We start from the raw sequence: 27,274 nt of genomic DNA, 5'->3' as shown, positions 1-27,274 counted from the left end.
AGGGACTGTTCATTCCCAAGGTCATCCTCCTGACTATCGGGAACTCAGGCATGGCGGCTGGAAGGATTTCTTTCTCCATTATGGCCTCCAGCTCCCTCTTGACTAGTGCAAAGCATTCCTTCCAAGCAGGAATCCTCAAGATCTCTCGCCCGTCTGCCGTCAATGGGTTCAAGTTCCAAAACTTGGGATACGTTTCGATGGGGCCCTCTCGCTTGTCTCCCATTCTACATTGCATTTGCCCCCTGAAGTTGTACACTATCAGCTCGGCATCTTTCATTTTTCCAAAGAGTACCGTGTTGCTCATTCGCGCTCTGAGCACCTCCTGCTGACACCAATTGAGCGCCGTCCCATCCAGTATGCTGATAAGACTCAAGTGCGTCACAGAGTGACGATACGTTGTCACTAGGGGATCTGGGAATGCGTACGTCACTGCTGGACCATAAATGCAGGTCACCGCCTCCTCTAGACCCCGGATTATCCCCATAGGGTCCGACCTCATTGCCAGGCATAGGTCCGTCAACAGAGGCATTCCTCTATTCATCTTCTTCCATTCTTCTCTCGAAGTTGGATTCTCATCTTCACCCGTCATGTGCCGATTCTGCATCATGAGGTATTGCACTAACAACGTCTTCAACCCTGCGGCACACTTGTAGGAGTAGGTTTCAATGCTCGAGTGGACTCTCCCCATAGACAGAGGCTCTCCATATTCCATCAATCGATGAAACGACACCAATTCCCCATGGGTCAAGAGTAATAGTGCCAGATACCCATCAACTCGAAGTGTTTCTACTCCTCGACTAAACATGTATGCTGGGCCCATGTTGAACAAGTATCTGGGGTAGACCAGATACAAAGCCAAGAGCAGGCTGATTGGCATGCCCAGTATCTCCTGCACGAAGGCTCCAAAGATAGTCGCCGTGGTGCCGAACATTCCTGCCATGAATTCCTTCTCCCAGCAAGGACTCAAGAACTTGAGAATCTCATGATCCCTCCTAGTCCTCAGCTCACCCTTGGCGTGCTCTCTCCAGAACCCTCCAATCGTCACTTCATTGGCGGCCGAGACAAATCTAGCCACCGTCATGTCTCTTACTTCGGCCAGCTCCAGTTGTTTCTCCAGAAAACTCCAGACTTGTTTCACGAGGGGTGGTGCTTCCTCCCTCGTCTTATTCGTGGCGTTCTCCAGCCTTGGTGTCAAAAATGGCCACCAGCCATTCTCTTGCGTCAAGCGATATTTCATTGACTCTAATTGCTTTTCCGTCTCGGCCACATTTCTTCTCTCGGTACTCGGACCTCTAGACTTGCTGGTGGAATTTGTGATCTTCACTTCCATGCTCTGAAACCACAAGCTGGCCGTCAATTGGCTTATCGCCGGGTGATCGTCCCCGATGACTGGGCTGAACTTAAGTTGCTTGGCAACGTTCGATATCTCTAGCAAGAGCACCTCGTCTAATACGATCAGGATGTCGGCTAGTCCATAAAAGCCCCTCAGTGCATGAGATATGTCCGCCCATGCCGCCGCCAATTCTGACTTGCGAAGCCTCAGGTTCGATGGCTCCAACTCCCGATTGGGGGCTGCCATTAGAATCCGCCATTCGTTCCCCTCTGCTATTAGAATCAAGACCGCGTACACGAATTGTAGGGCGGGTGGCATATTCGCGTATCCAGGGGATGTGGTGAACACCACCTTCGTCTTGGATCCAAATCTCGAGACAACATTCTCTTGCACTTCATTCATCGCTGCAAACAACGCCTGAATGGCTTCCCATATCTTTCTCGATGTCGGAATTTCATTGCCCTTCAGCTGCTCAAGAAGTCCCATCGCGTGCAGGTGATCATTCATTCCTGCAAACAATAGCAGCTCAGGCTCACAGGGCATCTCCGACTTTATTGCCACCACCAGAGTTAACATCTGGTTTAATTCAGCTCCTGGCAAAGAGTATATCAGAGTCTCCGGCCAGAACAACCTAGGAGACGTTCCTTCGAAGTCCGATCCCGCCACAATGACTACTCTCGCAGCAGCTGGATCTGCTCTATCATAAACTGCCAGGGTTTTGGCCAGCTGGTTGCTCCCACAGGGCTTCCCGTACCTGCGATCTTCCGCCAATTTCGAGCCTTCGTAAGCGGCATCTGGCAATTCCATTCCCCCCGGATTGAGCAGCTTGTCCACCACCTTCAACTGTGCCGGGGTCGCCAACCTGATCCTGGCGATGCTCGTTCGGTGTTTGGGGGGTTCTGCTATGAGTCCAGGACTCCCCAACAGCTTGAGAGGTCTGTAGTTAAAGGGTCCCATGATCGCTTTTGTGGGAATTCCGGTCAGATCCGCGGTCTCCATCAATTTCGTTCTCGAGAAGTGCGCCTCATGAGCTTTCAACCAGTCCACGCAATGATGTCTGTTTAAATCCTCGTGCGACACTCGTTCAATCCCCAGGGTCTCCGCCAATTCTCGCCTGCACTCCAAACCCTCTAGGTCCAGCCCTTTCACCTTCTCAGGATATCTCAAGCGAGCGGTCTCCATAGACCTCTTTTCCCGCTTGCTCTCTGCCACTACCACTGAGGATATCGCCGAGCCTGGAGGTGTTGATGACGTCACCTCCTCAGATTCCATTGGCGTGGCACTCTGTAATCTGGTCTGGTTGCTCCTTGAACTGTCTCTAGTGTCAACTCTCGGTCCCAAGCGACCAGACAAGGCCCTTGAGGCAAGGAATGGTGGGTTTGGAGGTGGTCCTAATGTGAATTGGGCTGTCTCTAGCAGATCCGCCTCTAGCGTGTTTATGTGTTCTTGGAAGACGTCGTTCAGCCACTCCGCTCCCCTTGGTCCATCGAAATGAATTCCATCATTGGAGGTGTCTTCAGGGAATCCCTTTTTCTCCATGCGCTCCGCCACGTCCAACAGTCTGACAGGGAGCACACTTTTCCCGTGGATATCTCGGATCACCTTGTTTAGGTTCCGCACCTTCTCGTTCATCTCCAAGGCGTGCTGATCAAACATCATGTTGTAGGGGACAGTACATACCGTCAACAGGATGGGGCCCATCTGGATCCTCAGCTCCTCAAGAAGGCAGCTCATCTTGTCGTGCAGCCTCGTTATTTTCCTCGCTTCTCCCCTTGATACATCGTTAGTGCTGATCATCAGGGTCACCGTGTACACTGTAGTCATCCCTAGCATCTCAAGCGTCGCCAACATCTGTGGCGTGGCAGCTCCAGCGAAACTCAAGATTCCTGTCTGCCAATGCGACTGGATCCGGGTCAACACCCGCACCAGGCTGTCCCCTATGATCAGGTGGACCGCACTTTCTGGCACACGGGGTGGCGCAAGATACTCCACCCAGGCTGCATCATGAAAGCAGTCCCTCCTGGCTTTCTGTTCCGCACTCCAATCCAGTCGATTGTGCCTGTGGTACCTCTTCTCTGTATTTTTCTTATAACTCGAGATCACGACGCTCCTGACCGGCTGTTCCCTCCAAGTTGGGGGAAGCTCCGGTCTTGCCGAACTTTCACGACTTTTCTGCCGTAATTTCTCGCCCAGCTCTTTCAGACGTGATGAGCCGCCGCTCACCTGACTGTCACTCGAGGTCGAGGTTGGGGTATATCCCGGCAGCACCACATCCATCAGTGGGCGTACGGGTTGCGTCTCTAGGCTACGCAAGGAAGACGTTGCGTCATTCGGTATCCAGACTTCCAACCCTTCACTCATGTGTTCTCGGGCCTCGCGGTCAAGGTTGAACCGTGCTCTTGCTCTGGGGACTTCATCGACCTCCATGCGTCACTCTGGTCTCGAGCTGGTAACCACTCGCTCCTTCGGCCTGGCTCCCTTCTGTGCGTCAAGTTCGCGTTGTCGTTGTTCTATTCTCTCCAACTCCGACTTCAGTTGTTCACAATTCGCGGCATTCTCCCGCACCCTTAGCTCCTGCTGATGTTCAGCCTTTAGCATCTCAAGCAACCTCAGAGTCTGATCTCGCTCGTTGACCGCCTGGTCCCTTTCCAGCTGAACCTTCTCCCGATCCAGCTTTGCCTGATCCCGATCGAGGTTCGCCTTATTCCTTTCCTTCTGCGTCTTCTCGAGCTCTTTCTTTAGAACACCAAGATCCGGATTTGCCTCGGTCGTCTGTTGTGCTCGCGTCATCGATAGCACCTTACTCGAGCTCTGGCCTGTAGATCTTGCTGTTGGCCTAGTTGGTAGTGGGAATTCCCCTGCGCCATATTCGGTATTGTTACTCAGGCCAGGATTCCTTGCCAAGTCAAAACCCCTTACTCCTCCATCCACATTCCAAGACAACCATCTGGTCTGTTCTTGGTTTGATATTCCCTCAGTGGTGTAGCCGACCATCAAGACAGCCTCCGTCGCAGACTCCCTGCATTCACCCTGGTCTTCCAACTGGAGGATGGCATTCAGCATTACCGCCATTCTCTCGTCTATTTGGGTATAATCCAGGTCCCTCAGGCGTCTGTACAGCTCATCAAGAGTAGGCTTCTTCAGGGCCGCGGGCATGGATTTCCAGAATCTGTCTGCCATTCTTGTGACTTCGGGATGTATTCAAGTATGTATTAACCAGCTCAAGGATTACCTTACCGACTCAAGTATTACCCCACTCAAGAATTCTCTAGAAATGTTCCCTTGCAAACACTTGCTGTAGGTGTCGATTATCGCGAGTTCAATCAAGATTTCTCTTTCTGACTCTCGCTTGAGTGTAGTTGGATTTTCAACTTTGTTTTTCAAACTTGATCTGAAAACAGAAACTACATTAAGACCTAACATGTCATGCTCCTAACCTAGAAACCCCCCCCCCTTTTACCAGTATGGTTAAAATCTTATCATTTTCATTCTACTTAAAACGATTCAATTGGAATTTCCTTAAAAGCATGCAGATTCATTTTATGTTTTAGCACCGTTAATTCTTTTTAAAATTTAATTGTCATGCCAATCACGTCTTAAGATCCCTTTACCTGTGCCGCAACCCAGTACCTAACTCAAGACTCCTCCCTCACACCCAACTCGAGACCCCGTGTCCCCAACTCAGGCGATGCTCAAGTAGTACTTTTTGTGCAGATACACCATTATCTCAGTTTCCGCAAAGACTACATGTAGGATAGCGTACAATTCCCTCGAGCTCAGTTTGCCCCTGTTTGGGTCATACACCGGCATTGAGACCTCCGTTATTCCTCTTTCAATCATGAAGTCTCGTAATCTTGTTAGTGCCAACATCACGTGTTCGGGATCAATTGTGTTCCTGTCATTGACCCTCGTCACTAGGAAGCACAGATATTTGCCCGGGACTTGTGCTACTGATGGTGGAAGCGCTGCCATCCCTCCCAGTCCTGGTCTCTGTCTGAACAGAAACTCCACGTTCTGGTACTCTCTTCTGAAGTCAGCTTCCAATCTTGATTTGAAACTCATGTCCGCCGTGATGCAGATCGCGCTAGTCCTGTTTGACAGGATGAAGTCGCTATCCGTTATCATGATGTTTTCCGAGTACTCATTGGGTATTTCAAATTTCGTTTTGAAATTCCGACCTATGGTATGCTCTGGCTCTTCTTCTTCCAGTTCCAATTTGCTTGTTTCTCTCACTTCCTTGAGCTTCTTTATCATCAAATTTTCGGTGTGGGTAAGTCCTACCCCCACTCCCCGGACAAAAATATTTATCGACGTCCCCGTCGATGTTGTCGGGTCTGAATTGTCCGGAGGAATGTCCATTGGCCTATCTGTTGCCGTCCATCCGAAAAGAGGGTCCTCTGCCTTCATATAATTTGCCGATGATACGTCGACTTGTTGAATGCTTTGTCCTTCGCGGCTCTCGTCTTTGACATCGCGCATCCACTCTAGTATCCTCAAGTTCGTGTTCTCCCTCCTCTCTATCTCACTCTGTTCGAGATCCGTCTCCAATTCTGGCGTCGAGTAGTCTTCCTGCGGATAGTGTCCACCATCGTCAATGACCTGCCATTCCTCTTCGGCTTCCAGTTCGCCTGCACTCAGTAGTTCCTCGCCCAATTTGTCTGGCTGTATCTTATCGATCAAGAAGTCATCCCCGTACCTGTTGTACCTCATGCCGGTCCGTTTACGATTGCCATTCCTGGTCCCCGGTGGTATTGGTCGATCTGGCTCCATCCACTTCGGCACCTCATCTTGCTGCGGGTCGTTCCAGTCTTCTTCTACAAATGATCCTGCTTCAGACTCCACTTCTATCTTTTCATTGTCGTCTAAACTCAAGTTCTCATTACCATCATTCTTCTCTCTGGTGCCTTTTTCATTCACTTCACACGCTGGCTCTACCACCAGGTACTCAAGACCCTCCATGTCCTTCGGTATGCACCAATCCTCCGGGGACGGGACGTGAGGCTTCAGATTTTCATAATGTGCGCTCGCCCAGTACTCAAGCGATAGAACCGTCCTCGTTGATGAACTTCCGTTATCATGAATGGTCCCCTCCACTTCTTGAGTAGTTTCTTTGTTCCCTTGGGCGGTATGACATTTTGGAAGACCCACACGTATTGGCCCACTTCATATGGCTTCGCTTGTAATATTTTTTCGTCATATTTTCTGCGTTGCCTCATTTGCGCTTGCGCCGTGTTCCTCCTGCATAGCTCGTTTAACTCCTGTTGTCTTTTGATCGCTTCTTTCACGTATGCCTGAGGCGACGTCCTTTTCCCTTCGTATTCCGGGTAAAAGAATGTCAGAGGCATTGCTCTCTCCCTACCCGTCAACATCATGAAGGGACTGATGCCCGTCGTTGAGTGCTGTGTACTGTTGTAGGCCCCTACTACCTGTGGCAGGTATTTATCCCAATCCGTCATGTATCTTGAGCAGTATACCCTTAACATGTTGACCAGTGTCCTGTTCTGTCTCTCTACCAACCCGTTGGTCTGTGGATGGTATGTTGTCGAGTGTGCTTGAGCAATGTGCGATCTCCTCATCAATTCTTTTGTCAAGTCCCCCACAAAAGCTTTGCCGTTGTCCGACTGGAAAGTCATTGGACAACCATACCGCGATATCCAATGCGTTATCAGATGATCACATGTCTCCTCGGCCGAGGCTGTCTGGCACGGAACCGCTTCCGCCAACTTTGTGAAGTGATCTATTATAACCAGTATCTGGTTATATCCCGACTCCGTCATGCAGATTTTTTGATGGTCTATCTGCACCACTTCATTGAATTCTGAGCTCTCGACGGACTTGAGTGGAAACTTCATCTTCCTTGGGTCCTTTACCTGGAGGCATGCCAGGCAGGCATTCACCCATCTCTCGCAAGCTTTTCTCATCCCTGGCCAATCAAACCTGTGAAGTATCCTTTGTTGTACTTTGTCTATCCCCTGGTGCCCCATCTGGTCGTGTGATCTGAAAAGCACCTCCGTTTGATACAACTGTGGTAGTATGATGAGGTTGTGTTTGTGTAATATCTTCTCCTCATCCCCAAGTCTTTCTTTTCTTTGTAGAACTGGCTCAAGATCTTATAGCTGTCTTCCTCGAGTTCCCCTTTCTCCTTGACCCCCGATTTGATCCATTTGGAGAGGTTATTTGTCATTTTGTCATTCTTTTGGGCTCTTATTAGGTCTGACAGCCTATATCTTGCCTTGACATGCTCCTTTAGCGCCATGATCTGTCCATTCATCTCACCAGGGTTGTGGATGTCATCACTCAGCTTCACGCATATCATCCTTTTCACGATTTTCATATCGTCTTCTGGCACCAGATTCGTTCTGACGTTTGAGTTGCATGATAATTCCCTGAATGGCTTCCTTGAAACCGCAATTTTCTCAAGTTCTTCACCACCTCGTATCTCCTGTACGTCCAGATTGTACGTTTCTGAAGATGGTATCCGTCTGTAACTCCCTGTCGTGGTGCCTTGTCTTCTCTTCCGCCAATATCATGCACAGACTGTCTTGGTTTTCGCTGCTCTCATCCGAGTATTCATCCCATTCTTCACGCTCCCCGGACAATTTTCCCTCTCCGGTTTCTTCTTCCGTGAACATGGAACACTCCCCGGACTCTTGACCTAGTCCCAGGTGTTCAGTATCTTCTTTGAACGTCACTTTCTTTTTCCTAACCTTGGTCTGCTCCAGAATGTTTTCGGGGATTTTGTCAACTAGTGACCGCACGACATCTTTGCTGTCAGTGACGCTTCCTCTTGAGGAGTCGGTATTGTTCACTGTTTCTTTTCTCCGAAGTATAGTGACTTCCGGTTCCTCTTGACCCTTCTCTTGGATCACGGGCTTCTCATCTGATAGTTTCTCGAGCAACCTCATTAAGTCATCATCTATCTGTGCAGTTCCTGCTCCTACCTGGTTAAGATCATAGCCTTTTGCCTTGAGCGTCTCCCTCACGATCTTCGACTTTAGTATTATTTCTATTGGAATCCTTTTGCTCTTCTTCAAGATGGTCTTCTCTGGAGGTTCTTTAGGTAATTCAGGATGATCTTCTATCGGTTTGCCTGATTTGTCCAGCCATCTCGTGAGTGGAAGACTGTCGTACGTTTCCTTGTCCATGAAGGAGAAGCCATCTTTGATTTCAGGTCTGTCTGCCTCTCTTTGCTCTTGTCTCTCATAGAACTCCGTCTTCTTACTCAAGCTGTCGGCATTCTGATGTTTATCTCGTGTTCTATGCTCAATTATCATGTTGTATCCATCCAGGCGAACTATCCACCTCCCAATGTAACTTTGGTCCATTGAGTACGTTTTCAGCCAGCTCAGTGCTCGATTGTCGACTCGCAACTTGAATGGCTCACTGCCCAGGTATGCCCTGTATTTCTCGACAAAGGTAACCACCGCGAACATCTCTGCTTTTGGTGCTCCGTACTTCATTTCCGTGTCACTCAGGACTTTGCTCCCGTACGCTATTGGTCTCAAGACTGTCTTCCCATTCCATTCTTGTTCTTGGTGGAGAATCCCAGAAATCGCGACTACTGACGCATCCGTGTCCAGCACGTACATCCCTTTCTCAGTCGGCATACCCAGTACTGGTGCCTCACATAGCTCTTTCTTTATTCTCTGGAATGACTCTTCTGCTGCGTTGTTCCACGTGAACTTCTTGCCCTTGTGTCTCATTAATTGTTGCATCGGGTATACCTTGTCTGCATAGCCTTTGATGAACTCTCTATAATAGTTAGCGAAACCCAGGAAGCTCATCAACTGGTGCTCTATCATCGGTGATTTCCAGGTCAGGACTGCTTCCACGGCGTCCGTATCAGGTCTGATGCCGTGCTTGTCTACCATCCTGCCCAAGTATTTTATTGAGTCCTTGAGCATCTCGCACTTTGATGGTTTACACTTTAGCCCCGACCTCTTCATGCATGCAAACACTTCGTCAAGTCTCTCAATGTGGTCTTCCAGTGTTGGCAACGCTATTGCCACGTCATCCACGTAGCACCTTACCAGGTTGCCATACTTCTTCGTTACGCCTATCAGCGCGTGTGCCATCAACCGCTGAAACGTGGCTGTGGCATTGCAAAGTCCAAACGGCATCCGTTTCCAATGAAACAGACCCAACTCGCAGGCAAACCCTGTCTTGTCCCTGTCCTGCTTCCTTAGTGGTACTTGCCAAAAGGCCGAGCCTAAATCAAGAGTCGTAAAAAATTTTGCATCACCTAACTTCGAGAGGCTCTCATCAATCCTAGGTATGGGATAGGCATCCTTCACCGTGACGGAGTTCAGGTATCGAAAGTCACAACAAAACCTTAACTGGTCGCCTTTCTTTTTGGACATCACTACTCCACACGCCCACGGTGACTTGGATGGTTCTATCATGTCATACTCTAGTAACGTCTCGATCTCTTTTCTACACGCGTCCGATTTGTGTGGGGTCATGCGCCTCGCCCCCTCCCTGTGTGGTACCGCGTTTTCCTCAAGTTCTATTTCATGCTCAACGAAATTACAACACCCGATATCCGCCTTATGCCTCGAAAAAACTTCCTCGTTCCGCTCTAGTACGTCCTTGATGGCTTCGAGCTGTTCATCTTTCAGTTTGCCCCTCAAATGTTCAATCTCCGGCAGAACCGGTTTATCAGTTTGCATTTTATCTAGTGTGGGTCGCTCTGGAAAGTTCGAACAGCTCGACAGCCCATCGTCCGTTTCTGACTTAAGTGATTTATTAAGACCTGAAGAATCTTTTATTTTCTGCAATCGTCTCAAGATACAAATTTTGTCCCTGTGATTGGGACAATCAACAACTTCATTTTGTTTTGAGTTCTCAATCGTTTCATATCGAGTTTTAACCGGTAAAGCATATCCCAGTTTCCTCCCTCTCTGTATCGTGATCGGTATATCAAGGGTATTCAACAAGACACTGACGCAGAGGCCACTCTTCGTTATCGAGAATGATCTTCCTAAAACAGCAGCACTTTGACTTTTAGGATTTGGAACTATACACACTTGCTTGTTGTCACTTAGTTCATTGTAATTTTTCATCCTCAAGCTTACAATTGCCGCTTCATTAGCTTTTAGCCTCACCCTTTTACTCAAGAATACCGGTGCTTTGTTTTCATTTGCCATTATTATATTTACCGGTTTGATTGCGTACCTCCTATCCGGGTTCCGTATCCTGAACATTGCGTTATTTAGATCAATCGTTACGTCGAAATTCCTGATGAAGTCTCTGCCCAAAATGAATTGGTCAGATTCATCTAGGTTTTCTACCACGATAAAGCTCATCCACAGGTTACGTTCCCCCAAATTGAGGGCTATTATCGGCGTCCTGTCCAGCACCCGAAGGGCCCCCTTGTTTGCAGCTGACAGCCGTATTATCGAGTCTATCAAGTCACCTTTGTCAAAGCCCATCCTTTCCCAAGTTTCGATTGGTATGACGCTCAAGACTGCTCCCGTATCAAGTAACCCACGCAACTGAGTCTTTTTGCCACTTATATCTAGCACGTGCCCTGTCACATCTGCCTCTGTCCCGATGTGCATTGCATCTTCTTCACGCATGGCGCAGTGTCCAATCGATCTCACTTTCAACTCTTCTTTCCCTACGTAGATCTGCCCAATTAGGTCTTCGTCACATGTTATCATTGTCTTGGTATAGATGTTGATCCCATCTATATTTAGCATCACCTCGTGTGGACCATAAGCTTCAGTATACCTGTTATCAACACGTACGGACTTGCTGCCCCCTCTCGTGAGTAGTGCTCTCAACGCTCTAGAAGTCGTTTGTGGGCTTATACAGCTCAAGTAATCTGCGTACACGTCAATGTGCATTATTGTCTGGTCGCTCGGTTCGCTCAAGTTTCTGGTTACCTCGTGGCCGCCCACTGTGATTATCGACATTATTCTAGCCCCAAATTTCGATATGCCGAATGGCTTTCCCGTCACCATTTTTACAGTGTTACAATTCCCCGTCTTTGTTGAGCCCGGTACAGCCTCTGGTGTTTGGTTCGATCCGGTTAATGCTTCGTTAAAATTCTGTCTTTCGATCTCCAGCTTTAGTCGTTGCTCTATTTCTTTCGCAGCCAGATCCTGTTTCACTTTGGCAATTGCTTCCGTCGCCGCTTTCTCATAATTTATCTCTAGAGAGTTCCCGGCCGCGGATTCTATCACACCATTAACATGTGTTACAGCTTTCACTGTCTTCGTCGGCAATTCCGTGCTTGGTGCTCCTAAGTTCCTCGATTCAAACTCGTTTTGCCTGTTCCGCTGATTCTGCACCGCCGCTAATGCCAACTTATGTTTATGGTGACTCTGGTCCTTGACCGCTTCTCAGAACAAGGGACAATCCATTCTGAAGTGCACCTCCTGGTTACAGAAGAAGCATCTAGCGCCTATCTTGATGATTAAGCCACTATAGTACTCGTGTTCCTCCATCTGGCTCATGTCCTCCTCATCCGGTGCATATCCTAGACTCTTCATGCCTTGTTTGTATGTTGTGCAGTCAGCCACGTGGTGATCCGCCGACCCGCAGTTCGCGCATGATCTGCGCTTGTCCATGTCATCTCTCGGCTTGTACCATGACGACCTCTGGGGTTGACTTCCCCCTTGCGTGTTCCTGTTTTCTGGATATGAGTATTTCTTGGGTTTCATCAGCATGTATTCCCTTGATTTCTGTCTCATTTCTTCTGGGGTCGGTGCGCTGTCTTTCGACAATGTGTAGTATGTTGCTAACATTGTTCTTAAGTCATCACTTTTTACCCCATCAATGAACTTCGAGGCAATGCTAAAGTTTCTTCTGTTTGTCGACTCCTCCGGGTCACTCCTTCTTCTCAAGCTCTCGAGGTCATCTAGGAACCGATCAATTGACTCGTCGTCCCTCTGCCTTCTCTTTTCAAATCGCATCATCGCTTGGTGACCCTTCATGCCTGATCCGAATCGATTCAGCAATATTTCGAAGATTTTGTCCGCGGTGTCGCGTTCTTCTTCTTTCTTTGCAACCACGCATTTCAATGCCGTGCCTTCCAGGTTGCTGAGTATGGCTGTGCATGCTTGCCTTTCATCATTTAAGTATCTTGCTCTAGATGTAATCTCATCACTTCCACCCACGTGTCAATGCATCCATCTGAGTCGTCTTTGAATTCTTTTGGCTTCTTGAAATTTTTCTTGATTTTCCGTCTCTCCTATCGCTCGAGTTAGTGTTCCTCGTGGCGAACGCCTCTAGAGTCCTGTTCATCATCTCCCAAGTGCTTGCCCACGTCATTGCATCCGGACCTGCGTTGCTGCTAGCTGTTGAGTCCCCCGGACCACTCGTTGTGTTTGATGTCCCACTTTTCATGATTGTTTTAGCAGCCGTTGGTGCTATGCTTACCGCATCCCGGTTTAAAGGCAGAGGTGTCGATTGCCGTTTGTTCCTTTGTGGTTCCACAAAGTCAACTCTGGTGCCTTGCGTGCGATCCACTGCCGGTCTTTCTTGTGAGGTAGAATTTCTCAAGATTGCATCCAACTTCGCCTGTATTGCACTCGAACTTTCGGCCTGATTCCTGTTCATTATGTCCATTCTCTTTTCCAGGCTACCTAATTGGCTGTTGACATCATCATATCGGTTTTTCAACTGTTGCATATCTTTTTTGATGTTCTTATCTCGTTCTTCATTGGTGGCATCTACCTTGTCCGACATCTGCTGGAGTCTCTCGTCTGTCGCCTTAGCCAGGTTAAAATGACTATCCAGATATTCGTGTTTGTTGTATTTTAACTCCTTCTTTATCAGGTTTCTATCTTCCTCACTATACTTTAGTTTTTTGTCGATCTGATTTAGCTTTGTCATCAGGTCGCCAAGCTCAAGAGCAGCTGTTTCATGAACAGCCGTTGTCTTGTTTTCGGCTGCCTCTTCTGTTCTGGCTTGTTCTTCCTTTGAGTCGGCTTCTGTCGCCTTCGTGCTCACTGTCCCAAATGTTCGTGCTCTTCCAGTCTGTGATTTTCGGCCATGTTGTCTTTCGATTTCATTCCGACCATCATCGCCAACTTTTCTGTAAAAGATGTCTTCTTTACTTGAGAGTCATCTTTCACCGTTTCTCGGGTATTGCCTGTTGTGTCTTCCAACGCGTCTATCGGCGAAAACTCCACGGTTTTTGGATTTTGATCTTCCATATGGGGCATCGGTGTGGATTCCGTTGTCTTTTTCTCCACTTCATCTACGCTTTGGTCTGGTGTCTCTAGGTCGATTTCGATTGTGGGCTCCACCTGTTTTTCCCTCGCATCTTCTCGCGTCTTGCTCTCGGTGCCACTCCTCGTGCTGACCATGCTAACTGAAAAGTTATCTTTTGTTTTGCCTGGGCCCCTTGATGTCGTTCCGCGCAGCGACGAGTTATATTTCGTGTTTGATCCACTTGACCTTTTTTCTAGCACCGGTACCCTACTCCGTCTCATTATTTCTATTTACAATTGATCGTATTTACAATATTATTATATACACAATTCTATTCTACGAATAAAATTTTTTGTGAAAAAGAATTCTTAAAAGGAAATATACAACGTGATAAAAACCTTTCTTGAAACTTTCTTTATTTGTGGTCCCAACCGTACCGGGTTCCGACTAGTGTTGTTCTGTTTTAAATCTGTCTCAAACACTTATTGTAATTTTAATTCAATTTTTATACCGTCCTAAGACTTCCAGTTACCGTCCCTACTCTTCTTTGTACCGTCCCAGGCTTCTTTCTACTGTCCCAAGACTGTTCGGTACTGTCCCAGTACTTCGTCAGTGTCCCAAGACCCTTGTCCTGAGAGTACTATCCCAAGGCTACTGTCCCAAGGCTAGTGTCCCAAGACTAGTGTCCCAAGACTAGTGTCCCAAGACTACTGTCCCAAGGCTAGTGTCCCAAGACTACTGTCCCAAGGCCAGTGTCCCAAGGCTAGTGTCCCAAGACTACTGTCCCAAGGCTAGTGTCCCAAGACTACTGTCCCAAGGCTAGTGTCCCAAGGTTAGTGTCCCAAGACTACTGTCCCAAGGCTAGTGTCCCAAGACTACTGTCCCAAGACTACTATCCCAAGGCTAGTGTCCCAAGACTACTGTCCCAAGACCCTTGTCCAAAGACCCTGTCCCAAGACCCTCGTCCCAAGACCACTGTCCCAAGACCCTGTCCCAAGACCCTTGTCCAAGACCACTGTCCCAAGACCCTGTCCCAAGACCCTTGTCCCAAGACCACTGTCCCAAGACCACTGTCCCAAGACCACTGTCCCAAGACCACTGTCCCAAGACTGTATCAAGACTGTTCTGGTCCAACACTGTCCCAGGACTGCACTGTCCCAAGACTGTCCCCAGACTGCTCTGTCCCAAGACTTCTTTGGCACTGTCCCAAGACTGTTGACAAGTGTCTGAGCGGTGGGACCTCTTTCTTCTTCGTTATGGGGACTTCTTGATTCACTGTACCTCGTGCCACCACTCAAGCTCTAGTAAAATTTTCCCAAAAACCCTCTCTTAAAAGCCAAATGCTGACCCCCCTTTTTCTTATTTCTTTTTAATTACCTCTCTTTCAATGTTCCAAGCAACTTGAGATCAAAACCTGTGCGCAGGTATCTTGTGATCACCTGTTCGTATAAAAACTAAACACAAATCCTCACCAAAATGCAACAAAAATCCAAGCTAGAAAAAATAATAAAAACGGAAAGATGAGCCCACCTAAAATTCAAAGGTGACCAATGTCTACCTTTTGTCGAAAAAAAAATTGTCTGTTACCTAATTGCCACGCGTTTTCCTCCCCCCAACTAATAATCTTATTGGGTATCACCAGAATTGTCTACGTCCGTTCCCCCCTACCAATCCGACCAGGGTACCTCCCTTAACTCAAGTTCAAATTTCGATATCCACTTATTATTACCAACGCGTGTTAATGACTAATGTAACTAAATCAACGATGTCGACTAATTAGTCACTCTAATTTCCCCCCTTTTTACAATTTGCAACCGCTCACCTCTAGCCTAACCAGTCCCCCTTCTAACCTCCCCCCTTTCTAGCCCCCCTTCTTAAGCCTAAAAATTACTTTAAGCGCCGGGTGCTAAACCTCTCAAGAGAAAACCGTAGACCTGTTTCCAGGCCTGCTCAAGTAAAAACGTTCCTCAAAACTGGGGGATTTCGCTTATCCAATTTTACACTTATCTCCTATAATGTAATGTGGATTCTAACGATACCCGTTCTGCCCAACTTGAGAACTCGAGAACTGTCAAATCCTTCTTGGCTGCTTCCCCACTGGACTGGTCACCTGTTCCAGTCCAGTCTCCTATTGGTTCAGCTCAAGTGTTCCTGAACCAGTTTCCCACTCGGCCGGTCACCTCTTCCAGTCGAGTCTCCTATTGGTTCAGCTCAGGTACTCCTGAACAACCCTCCCACTCGGCTGGTCACCTCTTCCAGTCAAGTTTCCTTGTTGTCCAGCTAAGTTCCAAACTATCTGAAAACCCTTGACAACGCCCCACACTCGGGCACTTTATTACGGTTACTGGGTTAAATTGCTAGGTTGATCGAAACGATCGAACTTATAAAACAGTATGGGTATACTATTTAATTAATATAAAGGTTTGATCCAACTGATCTGGTGTCAAAGTCACTGTCTTTTTTCGTTTTATGGTTTTTGTTCCTTTTTCTATTCTTTTTTGGTTTTTTTGTTTTGCTTTTTGTCTTTTTGCTTGTGTTTTTGTCCCCCTAGTTGCCCCCCTTTACTCGGTTAGCTAAGCCTCGTTCGGAGAGCGTACCAGGAAATTTTCTCGAGTTTTCTTAAAAAGCTATCACAGTACAACCGGAAGGTTTGCACGTTCCTGTCGAACCGTACCGCCGGTACTCTAGAATGGGCATTCAGCCCGAAGCTGTCTCAAGTGGGTTCGACTCCGTAGTCTTGATGTCGTAAACACCCAGGAGCGCCATAAAAACACTATGTAACATTCGTCTACTGCAGTCACACATGAGGCTTAAGAAAAATAGGCCCTATAACCACTGGCTCAAGGGTCAGGGTTACCATCTCTTGTGTTTTTCTACCTCAAGAACGGTCGGAGCCAGTTCGGTTCGTTTGTGACATGAGACTACGACCCGTTACAGCTTAAAGGCTACTACTAAAATATCCCCCCACTCTAGAATTAGAAACGTCCCCATACTTAGGTCTCTAGATACCCAAAATACATGAACGCCGTTAAAAACCGGGTTGGAACAATCCGTTAAGTTACTTTTTATTAGACAGTGGAACTTTGATCCATTTCAGATGGATCAACCTAAAACTCGCCTTACCTCAACATAACAATCATAAAACACACTCTAAGAATTTAAATTTGTTCTCACATAGTAGCACGCTCAAGAAGTGGGAAATAATCCAGTCGGTAGTTAACTCAAGAATTAATAAAGTAACTAAAATGAGTTTAACGTTAGTCAGTTTTAATAATAAGAACAAGTTTTTACTCTAGACTGTAAGTTCTCGTGAACCATTAGGACACTCTAGCTGTCCACCTTTCCACCGAAGGTTCACTCTGGTCCAGTTAATAATAGTACTCCAGTCACAACAATCCAGTTCGTGGGAATGCTCTCGTCTCTGTTCTAGATGGGACAGCTCTACTCTTGTTCTATTGTGACAGAAATTGCGAAAAGCAATTTCCCACTGTTTTATTTGGTAACTTTCCCGCGATTGTTACTCGATCGTTCTGAAATTGTTCTTTTTTGATTTTCAGTTATCGCGAGAAAATCGTGCATGACATGCTCCATTCGAAATTTTGAAAAATTAAATTTCACTCCAAAATCAAGTGTTTTTTTGCTCCTCTCAAGGTCAAACTTCCAAATATGACCGACTGGCACATATCTAGAGACCTAAGTATGGGGACGTTCTTAATTCTAGAGTGGGGGCATATTTTAGTAGTAGCCTTTAAGCTGTAACGGGTCGTAGTCTCATGTCACAAACGAACCGAATTGGCTCCGACTGATTTGAGGTAGAAAAACACAAGAGATAGTGTCCCTGACTCTTGAGCCAATGGTTATAGGGCCTATTTTTCTTAAGCCTCATGTGTGACTGCAGTAGACGAATGTTACAAGAACATAATAGGGAACCTAAAAGTTAATATAAGTTAATAAAAGTTCCAGTCCCGAGACCCCTCCGGATTCCTGAATCCGGGGAAATAAGGCTCCTATCTTCCTTCCGGAAGGCTGTCTTCCACCCTTCACCGTTTTTCGCAACGGCCTTGCAACTATTGTAGCGACACAATAGTTGCAAATCGGAACGGTCTCTGCTACTTCTGCAATTTGTTGTTGTTTTTTAATCACAATTCTTGTTGTTATCGCTATCGCAACTAATGTTGTTGTGTTTTCCTCCGGTTTTCTATCAAAAATGACCGTTTCTGACGTTTCTCAGAAATATGACGTCATACTTCGAATTTTTAAAATTTTAAAATACCAGAATATCTGGACCTTCACCGTTTGACTAATCGTCCCAATAACGTTGTTAATCATTTAAAACCGTCAATTCGGAAGGTTCGCTGCTAAAATTCCGAATATCCTGAATTTGCATTTTGGTCCATTCTGGTCGAATGTCACAGTAGAGCATTCTGATCGAAGCCGGAAACAGTAACGTTTTTTATTGTCGATCCGATGTTAGAAAGACCACCAAAAGAACTGGCTTTGGCAGAGACGGTGAAAAGCATGTAGAGCTGTGTTTAGACGCTAGCCAGTCGTTTTAGAACCTAGCTTTATTTTCCGTCGATATGTACTTCCGGGCGAATGTTACATTTCCTCTCAGGTATTTTCGGCTTGCTTACAGCTTGGTAATTTTTTTTCTGATTTTTTTCACCTTCTAAACTCTTGGTTTAACTTTTGAAAATTTTTAATTCGTTTTGATAGATTTCAGCATTTCTGATTTATTTTTCCGGTTTAGTGATTGTTTTGTGTTGTATCGCAGGTGGTTTGAAGCTCGGCTTCGCCTTGGTGTAAATGTTGATCTTCTGATTCATCAATCTAGAATCAAATTGAAGTATTTGCTTCCAAAAGTTTTTTGCTCTTCATAATGATCATTTATGTTCGATAATGATTATTTATGCTAAGATGGTCTGTTTCCAATTCTGTTGATAAAATATGATATGTTGATTTTCCAGATCTTGATTAAATCTGAGGTTGACATTATGCCAATATTTGGCAGGAGTGCTGGGAGCACTAAAAGTCCCTCGGAAACTGTAAAATCCCTGCTGGAAAGCTTAACAAAGCTAGGACGAGCGGATGTGAAAGAAAAGGATAAAGAGCGAGAAAATGAAAATGTACATAAAATGCTCCTTCATCTAAAGGTGAGTGTCGACAAGTTTCTGTTATATTGAAAATTGAATTAAAGTCGACTCTCAGATTTCGTAATTTGAATAAAAAATCAGACTTCATTTTATTTGCAATCGTGGAAACAGTTAATTATTGACTCTTTATTGTTTATTCTAAAGAGTGTTCTTTGTGCATTTCATCTTTTTATCTGCTGTTTTCTGTTTCATTTAGTTTTCAACTGAAAAAATCACAAAATAACGGATGAACCACCGTACAATCCCCCTCCCCCCTAAGTGACTTACCGTAGAATGCCCTCCCCTCCCCAACCATGTATAAATTTTGAAATACTATTCTGCATAAAATATGCATTTCATAAAAACGAGCATAAAAATTGGTTTTCACAATTTTTATTCAAGGATTGTGGTATTGAAATTGTTGATGTCATGAAATGGAACAATCAAATAAACAACGCAGCAAGCAAATGAGTTATGACCGAGTTGGTTAACTCATAGAGTAATTTCGGATAGGGTACACCGTCTGCTCGTCACGCTATCTTATTTTCGGCCGGATAGATTCGTGCAACTTCTTAGTCTAATACCGATCCTAATCTTACTCTTATACTATCTAGTCTCAGGTTGTTTAACTAGTCTCTGCTAGGCTCAATAGATCTAGGGTATACTGGTTTATTGCGGCTGCTGAAGTGCTCGGGAGAGTCCAACTAATTTCTAAGTTAAATTCAAATCTCTCTGGTGCTGAAATTACAAGTAACTTCAGCACTTACAAATAAGTGGGTTGTTAGTTAGATGGATCATGATTGGTTAATATTAAATACTTTACATTGGTAAAACATTTAATTTATCCAATCATAAAATGTAGTTTAGATCAGGTTCCACCCATCCGGGTTTTACAGAGTTTTTTAGAATAGTTCTTCTGCAATTCGAAGGATGGATGATGGACGTTGGTGTTTGGCGAACATCTTACTTCTTCTGTTTCCTTTTTGTTAAAGAAGATCCAGGAAGCTGGAGTTAGAGACATAAGATGTTGTGTCTTCTAGTGACAACGACTAAGTCTTCGCAACAAACTCAAATCTGATTTCAGAATGGTTGGCTATGTCAGGTTTTTCTGTTCTGCGTGGAGAACTTTTCTGTGTCTGATTTAGTTTGGGAATGGCGTGGAGATTGTGCGTGGAGGGGATGCCTGGTTACTCGGATCTGTACGTATACTTGAACATCGAGGTGGTCATTGGTCTAGTTCAATGAAGTCCTTTTCTGCGAAGTCAAGTCGTACTCTAAATCCTTTGAGTTGTGATTGTGAGTGGCATATCGATTGTGGTTGGTCATTCTCTCTCGAGCGTAGTGGGGTCGTTTTGTCTTTAGATGTTCGTCCTTGGTGTTGTATTCTGATCTATGTATTGCATAAATGTAATTTACATTTTATAAAACATTTATTAGTTTAATATTTTTTAATTATGATTTTAGTTAGTTGTTTTCACAAAAGCTTTTTGTTTTAGTTCGGTTATTTTGAAGAGTTACTCACACTTGAGTAGCTCTTATTAAAAATAAAGGTGTGGTCACAAAGCGTGGATGTAGCGCGGTGGGTTAGGCCGGCTATAGAGCATGCTCAGGACGTCCTTCCTGGTGGGTTAGGCCAGGAGTGGGAGTATGATTTCATGCGGTTTTTGTGAGGGGTCCTGTTATGTGACAACGTTTTATGTTGGGTTTGTTGTGGTTTTTCTTATGTCTTGTTGGTTATGTCCTTTTTCCAAAAAGTAAATTGTTTGTGGTATGGGTTTGTCTTTCGACTTTTTTGTGTTTTATTATTTCTTTCTTAGACTTTATAATAGTCTTCAAAAGAATAAATTATCCAGTTTTAAACTAGGTTAATCCGGTTTGGGTACCGTTGGTTTCCTTTTCTTAGTCATGCTGTTATTCTATGATTTGTGGTATTTAGTAAGCTGCGTTGGTTAGTTTTGTTTAGTATATGATTCCTTTCCAACCGGGTTAAAGGAAAGTTTGAAACATGTTATTATATGTTAGAGTTGTTGAGTGTGAAAACTTGAAACTGAAATTCATTATTTTAAACAATTCTTCGTGGGCGAGCTGTGCGAGTGTGGATAGAATTTCTGTGCGAATGAATGAAAATATCAAAAGGTTAGTACTGCATTTGCATTTTATTAATTTACTGCATAGAATTTGGAAATTTACTGCTAGTTATGGGGGAATTTTAAGTTACAAATTTTCATCATAATTAGATTTACTGCTTGTGGGGAAAATTTCATAAATGAATTTATTGCATTGATATTAAATTTATAAATTTATAAGTGTAAGAGATTAATAGAATTTTTGAAATCTGTTTGATGAAATTTGCGATCTTTATTTGTTTTTTGTGGTTTTTGTAGGTGATCGTCGGATGAAGGCTAAAAATCTAAAGAAAACATGGATAAAGTATGGTGAGTTTTTTAATATTTAATTAGTTAGTAATATTTACTTAATTCATACTTACCTGTTAGTCGTCGGGGAAAAAACCGTGGGGGAAGATGTCGTGAATTAGTTCTGAAGTTGTTAGTAGTTTAGCTAAGATGCGGATGATATTTTTAGTCTGAAGCAGTGGCCAAAGCAATTGAAGTGCCTTAATAGTGGTTAGTTCTTCAGTGCCAACTGCAAACTCATAAGGTGTGTTTTGGATTAGATTATATAATTTGTGATTGAATTTAGTGTTGTGGATGAATTCTAAAATTGGGATTTCTATAGGTTGTACAAACTCGTGCGGGATAAGGAAGGGTCGGGATTCTTCGGCGTTGAAGGTCTTGGTGATGGGACAGAAGATGTACATTTGGGTTATGGGGTCATAATTACGAAGAATACCATGGAGGTTAGTGTCTTTAATGCAATATGTGAAATTTAGGAAAAATGGTGAAGTGTATTTGGAATTAATGAATTGAAAACGATGGTGTGGTTGTCTAGAGGGTGTGTGTAGGTCAAAGTGATTTTGGATGAAGCGATAATAACTATATGTGTGGGTTTGTTTAGTGCGCAACATAATATCGTGTGAGCAGTGTAAATCTCTTTCGTGTGGTGCAAGGAAATGAAAGGTTAGTGAAAATATTTGGAAGCGTTCTTTAAAACTTTCGTATGCTTGTGTGTCTGTTAGTGCTTCTGAAATAATGTGATCAAACTTTCGGTCGAAGATGTTTAGTGTGAATATATATGGTGTCTTGATGAAAAATTTCTCGGTAATTTGTGGATTAGCGAAGCGATCGTCGTCTAAGAATTGATCTTGGTTAGCTCTGATGATGTTGTGATCATAGTATTCGAGTGTATATTCGTTAGCTCTAGGTGCAGTGTGTGTTTTTAGTGATTTTTTATATCCAACGTAAGTAAATTGTCTAGCGGTTAGTGGTGTAGTGAGTCGATATAGCATGTCCGTATTTCGCTCTATATCGATGTGAGTGTTAGATAAAGGTAAGCAAAGAGGGTTAGTAAAATGATAATATGAGGTCCAAGAGAGAGTGGGCATTAAAACGTATTCATCTACAAAGTTGCGTGTTTCGTTAGTGTCGTGGGGGGTCTTTAAGGTGTATTGTGGGAATGAGGGTAAGGTGATGGCTAAAAATTCTTTTGTGTTAGTATGCTTGGGGTGGTTGATGTATTCACGGGCTGTTCCTGGTTTTGCTGGGAAAGGATGGTTGGGGAACTTTCTTTTAAAAGTGCGGTAAGCTCTATTAGTGTTGAGTGAAGATTCAGTGGATGTGGATGATGGTGCTAATGATTCAGTATAATTTGAAGAGGGTGTAGGGGTAGGGGGGTTGGATGAATTTATTGTGGAGGAGATTTGGTTTATGGTTGGGGTATTAAGGTGGTAGGGTTGTTGTTGAAGGGTAATAAAATTATCTAGCTCTGGGGAGATTCGGGGGGTGTCTGGAGAATGAGATGATTGGTCAGAATGGTATGAGGAGTAGGTTGGGGTAACTTGGGAAGCATAAGAGGGTGTGGGAGTGATTGGGTCAGGGTTATTGGATAATATGGGTTGAAAAGGGGGTTGAGAAAAATTAGAAGAGTTATGAAAATTATTGGATGGGGATGGTTCTGAGTCGGCAAATTCATCGGGGGTTTCAATATTCGGGTTATTGAGTTGTGAGATGGAATATAAAACTGAGATGTGTGAATTAGTGTCGGAATTCATGCCTGATGTTACATTACTAGGTGAAAAATCGGGTGGCGGAAAAGCAAAAAGTGGTATTATTGGGATTGGAGAGGTAAGATTGGTTGGGTGGGAATTTGATCGGTGTAGTGATCCAAGTTGGCGGCTCATCGTGGGCTAAAAAAATGATTATTTTGAGACTGAAAAGCGGTGGTATGGGGTTGTTCAATAATTTGTTCATAAGTATTATCATCTTGTGACTGGTGTGTCATTATATGTTGGATGGGACTTTGTGATGTGGTGAGTCGAAAATTTGGATTATGTGTGATGGCTAAATTTCGAAAATTTCGTGGGACTAGGGATAGTGGATGGTTATTTGGTAGGGCTGGTAATTGTGGTGCCGTTGGCGTTATGTCTACATTGTTATGTTCTTCGTCGTATGTATTTTGTCGTGTTGCTATTTTTGTGTTATATTCCTTTATTTGTGCGTCTAAAAGAATTTTGTTTATAGATGTAGAAAAGATTCCAAAAAATCCTGCAAAGAGTATGCGTGCTACACTTGCTTGTCGATTGACTTGTGTGTGTATAGCACATGTGTTGTAGATTCCTTTTAAAAGTGAGAAAAGAAATCCAATAAAGTTAAACATTGCGTATAAAATAGTCAATTTTTCTAAGATGTAGTAGGGCCATCCTAGAAAATCGAGGATCTCATTTTTGAGTGTAACAAAGCTAAAAATGTTAATTGGTGATATATCTTGGGGACGGTATTTTTCACCGTTTAGATATATATAATCTTTAATGTCTTTAAAATATCCGCTATAGTCTTGCGTGTAGATATCGGCAACTCCTGCGGTTTCTGCAAGTTTGCGTAAATTTTGGTCTATTGATTGTCTTTGTATAGTGTCCATTTGTGTTAACAATTCTTGGAATTGTTGTGTTCTAATGTGATGTTGAATATCTGATTTTGAATAGATTCCTATTGATTGTAAGTCTATATTTGGGTTTCGAGCAATAGCGCGAATGCTTTCTGGTGAAAATTTTTTGAGTGATTGCATTAATGTGGGATATGGAGTGAGAAGATAATATTTATTTTCATCAGGGTTTAGTTGTACTACATTGTGGCTGTTTTCTGATCCACATGGGACTGCGGTATCCCAGAAATAGGTTCTTCGTGAAAGTGTGTCAACGAAATGTACTTTGTTCTTATAAAAGATAGGGATTCTTTTATAACATCGTTTATCTTCAAAAACGTATAGTGGTGATACTTTTTTAGTACAAGTATAAAACCATAAGATGTTTCCTTCATAGTCTAAAAAATTTGATCTATTTCCAGATAATAAGTATCCTGCATAGGGTATTTTTAATACTGCTAGTGCAAGTGATTGTAATATTTGTGTTCGTTCTAATTCGCATAGTTGGTGTAGTGTTTCTAATTCGGAGAGTGACGTTTCTTGAAAAATTCGGCTAATTGTATAATCTAGTTTCATATCTAAATGAATATCATAGTGGATATTACCGAAATATGTAGTATTCATTAGTGATAATTCTTGTAAGCGTGTGCTTCTGGTGTCATGGGGTTTTAGATGTCCACCAGGTTGTCCGTTGCTTTTTTCAAAATTAACTGGTATATAGGATGTTCCTTCGTTTAGAGGATGACCTGTGGCATATGGGTCAATTTTTACTTTTCCAGTGGTCATGTCGAATCCTTTTTCGTATTCGACTAATATTTCAGAGTATTGTGTTCTATGGAGTGGATTCCTGTATTTACATGCAAGTTCTGTTTCTTGGTATATTTGAAAACGTGTCAATTTATTTTCTATATTGTCTATGTTTCTAAAATTAGAACTTAGTTTTCGTGATGGATGGACTTGTTCATATGGAATTGATTGTATAAAATATTTTTCGTGAAATTTTATCATACGAGCGTGTATTTTTGCTACTTGAAATGTTGTACATGTATCTTCGGGGAACCAAACAATTGTTGCTTGTGTTCTCGTTGTAGGATCGCAATAACCTTGATCATTTTTACAAGGTAATCGGATTCCTTGATAGATCATTGTATTATCTGATAAATCTCGTGTTAGTTGTATTTTTTCGAGTTGTATTTTCCAATCGAAAAACATTATTTCTTGGTATCCTTTATTTTTTGTGTCTGCTTTGCAGTTTGATGGGTCATTTATACCAATGTGTGGTATCCAATGTTTATCGTGTAGGTCATAGGTTAATCGTCCGTGTGCGCCGTTATACGGGTATTTTTCGTCTAGTTTTATATGTCCTTGGTGTCTTTCAAGTTGTGATTGATGTACAGAGTCTGAAAAAACTTGAAAGTTAACTAACTTTCTTTGGGAGTTTTTATTTTGTGTGATGTTTAGTCTAAGTAATTCATTTTTACAATCGTCGGGATTGAGATGTAAAAGACGTTCTATATTACTTTGATAGAATGATTCATGGTCAAGTCGGTTTTTGTTTCCGTTCGAGACTTGTGAACAATGTACTTTCTTTTCGGAAAATGTTGCTGTGAATTTATAACCTGTAACTGTTGTTGCTCGGGCTTTTGAATAGAGTGTTGCTATTACATCTGTGGTTTCTATAGCTTGTGGTTCTGTTTCACATTGTGATACTTGATTTATTGCATATTTATGTAGTGTTTTTTGTTCATTTTCTTCACAATCGTAATGTGTTACTAGTAAATCTTGTGGTCCTGTACGAGGAGAAGGGTTTATGTTTTGATTTGAGATTACTAGAAAAGGGAGTTGGAGAAAAATTAATAATTTTAGAATATACATGTGTATGATAATCCTGAGTATGGATTATAAAATGTTATGTAGCCAATTGTGTTTTTGGTATATCTGTCGTATTTGTATATTACTTCAGTAGTTATAAACGGTGGTGGTAGTGATTGAGCTGTTATGTTAGGTGGATTTAATGGGTAGGGATGTTGGGTAATATTATTTAACTTAACTGTGATTTCAAACTTTAATTGTAAACTGTTTTGTTGGAGTATTTGAATATTGTGATCACGGATATCGTTGTGAATATCTTGGCGATATTTTAGTCTATTAAGTGCCCAGTTATGAAGGCGGTTACTTTCTTGATGTTGTCCAAATAATGGTGGAGGTGCTGTAAATGTATTCCAATCTAGTCTTAAAGGAATATTTATTGATGATTGTTCTCGATATCTGGCGTCGAGATTATTTGGAAAATTTAAGTTAAAAGGTGGTGGTGAAATCTGGCTTATTGATGGTGTTGATGGTAGTGATAATGTTTCTGGTAGTGATGAGGATGTTGTTGTATCCGTAGAAATATCTATGGGGTCATTGACTAAATTTGGTTCACCTTGTGTAAATGAATGTGTAGTCCAATATGGAAATCGTGATGTTTGGTTTGTGGGGTTGAAAGGATTTTCACGTATTTGCTCAGATGTTGGTGTTGAACCTAAGTAATCTGATGGTAGGCTTGAGGTGCTACGTTGTGAAAGAAGCGTAGGGGTTTCTGGTAATATACCAATGGGGTTTTCTGGAGTGTTTTGTGATGGGGATTGAGGTATATCAAAATGAACTCGGGGAGTTTGAAAATTTCTGTTTCGTCGAGGATGTATAATTTGTCTATTTATTTCGACTGTATTTTGGTTTTGACTAGAATTTTTTATTCTACTTAGTTCTTGTGGTAGTGTTGGGTATAGGTTATATGTTGGTTCGCTTAAAGGTGCTTGTCGTTGAACTGGTTCTAGTGGTTCTGATAAACGAGAATGTCGTTCTTCAAAAGTGTATGGATTTTCTTGAAAAGAAATTCGTGTAGATGTTTGAGGATTTTGAGTAGTTGAAGGTGGTGTTTGGTTATCTTGGGATGATGTCGGTGAAGACTGACTTTGTGACTGTTGGGTAGCAATTTTTGATGGATTTTTGAATTGTTACTTTAGTGGGAAGGTTTATGTTTATTATAATATTCTTCCAAAAAAAGAATTAGAAGGATTGTTGCTAGGGCAAATGTGAAGATTGCTTTCTTTATACATTTACATATTGTCAAAATGAGGGATGATAAAAATGTTATGAAAATTACAAACAATAAAAAAATATCAGTTCTACTGAAAATTGTTCGTATCATTTAGACAAGTTGTATAAATCGTACCTGTGGATATAATCAAGGGTTTTGGAAAGTTGGAGGAATAGTTCGAGTATAGTGTAGAAAATTAAAAAAATGTTACAAAAAATGATTAGGATTATTAGAAAAGATTCAAGTATATCAAAAAGAAATATTATAAAGGTTTCAAGTATTGTAAAAAAATGTTTAAGATTTATGAGTATTTGAGTAACTGATTGAGAGAAGAGCATTTAAGAAATGATCTCTTGGTCGAATATTTTTTGCTGTTTGAGGCGATTTTCTAGTGTGGTCGGATTATTTATTAGTTTTTTGACAAGTGGGTTGAGTTTTGTAAAAAATTGTTGGGGGCAATTTTCATGGTGACTGGGAGGTCGTCTTTTTCTTTATTTTTGTTTGTCAAATGATCCGGGGTATGGTGAG

At 43.1% G+C, this 27,274-nt stretch overlaps 1 protein-coding gene across 1 annotated transcript in view; it reads left to right on the top strand.

Moving 5' to 3' along the window:
* LOC134842484 (calcium-binding protein 39-like) overlaps positions 1-27,274 on the top strand; it is a 477,223-nt gene that overhangs the window by 422,774 nt on the left and 27,175 nt on the right. The window contains exon 2 of the mRNA XM_063858846.1: positions 18,461-18,648. Within this exon, the coding sequence (XP_063714916.1) occupies positions 18,490-18,648 (159 nt within the window). The 5' untranslated portion in view covers positions 18,461-18,489. The remainder of the gene's footprint in view (positions 1-18,460; positions 18,649-27,274) is intronic.

The sequence above is a fragment of the Symsagittifera roscoffensis genome, chromosome 3 (genome assembly GCF_963678635.1).
Source record: "Symsagittifera roscoffensis chromosome 3, txSymRosc1.1, whole genome shotgun sequence".
Lineage (NCBI taxonomy): Eukaryota > Metazoa > Xenacoelomorpha > Acoela > Convolutidae > Symsagittifera > Symsagittifera roscoffensis.
Note: the sequence above shows the minus strand (reverse complement) of the source record. Positions and strands in the feature narration are given on the sequence as shown.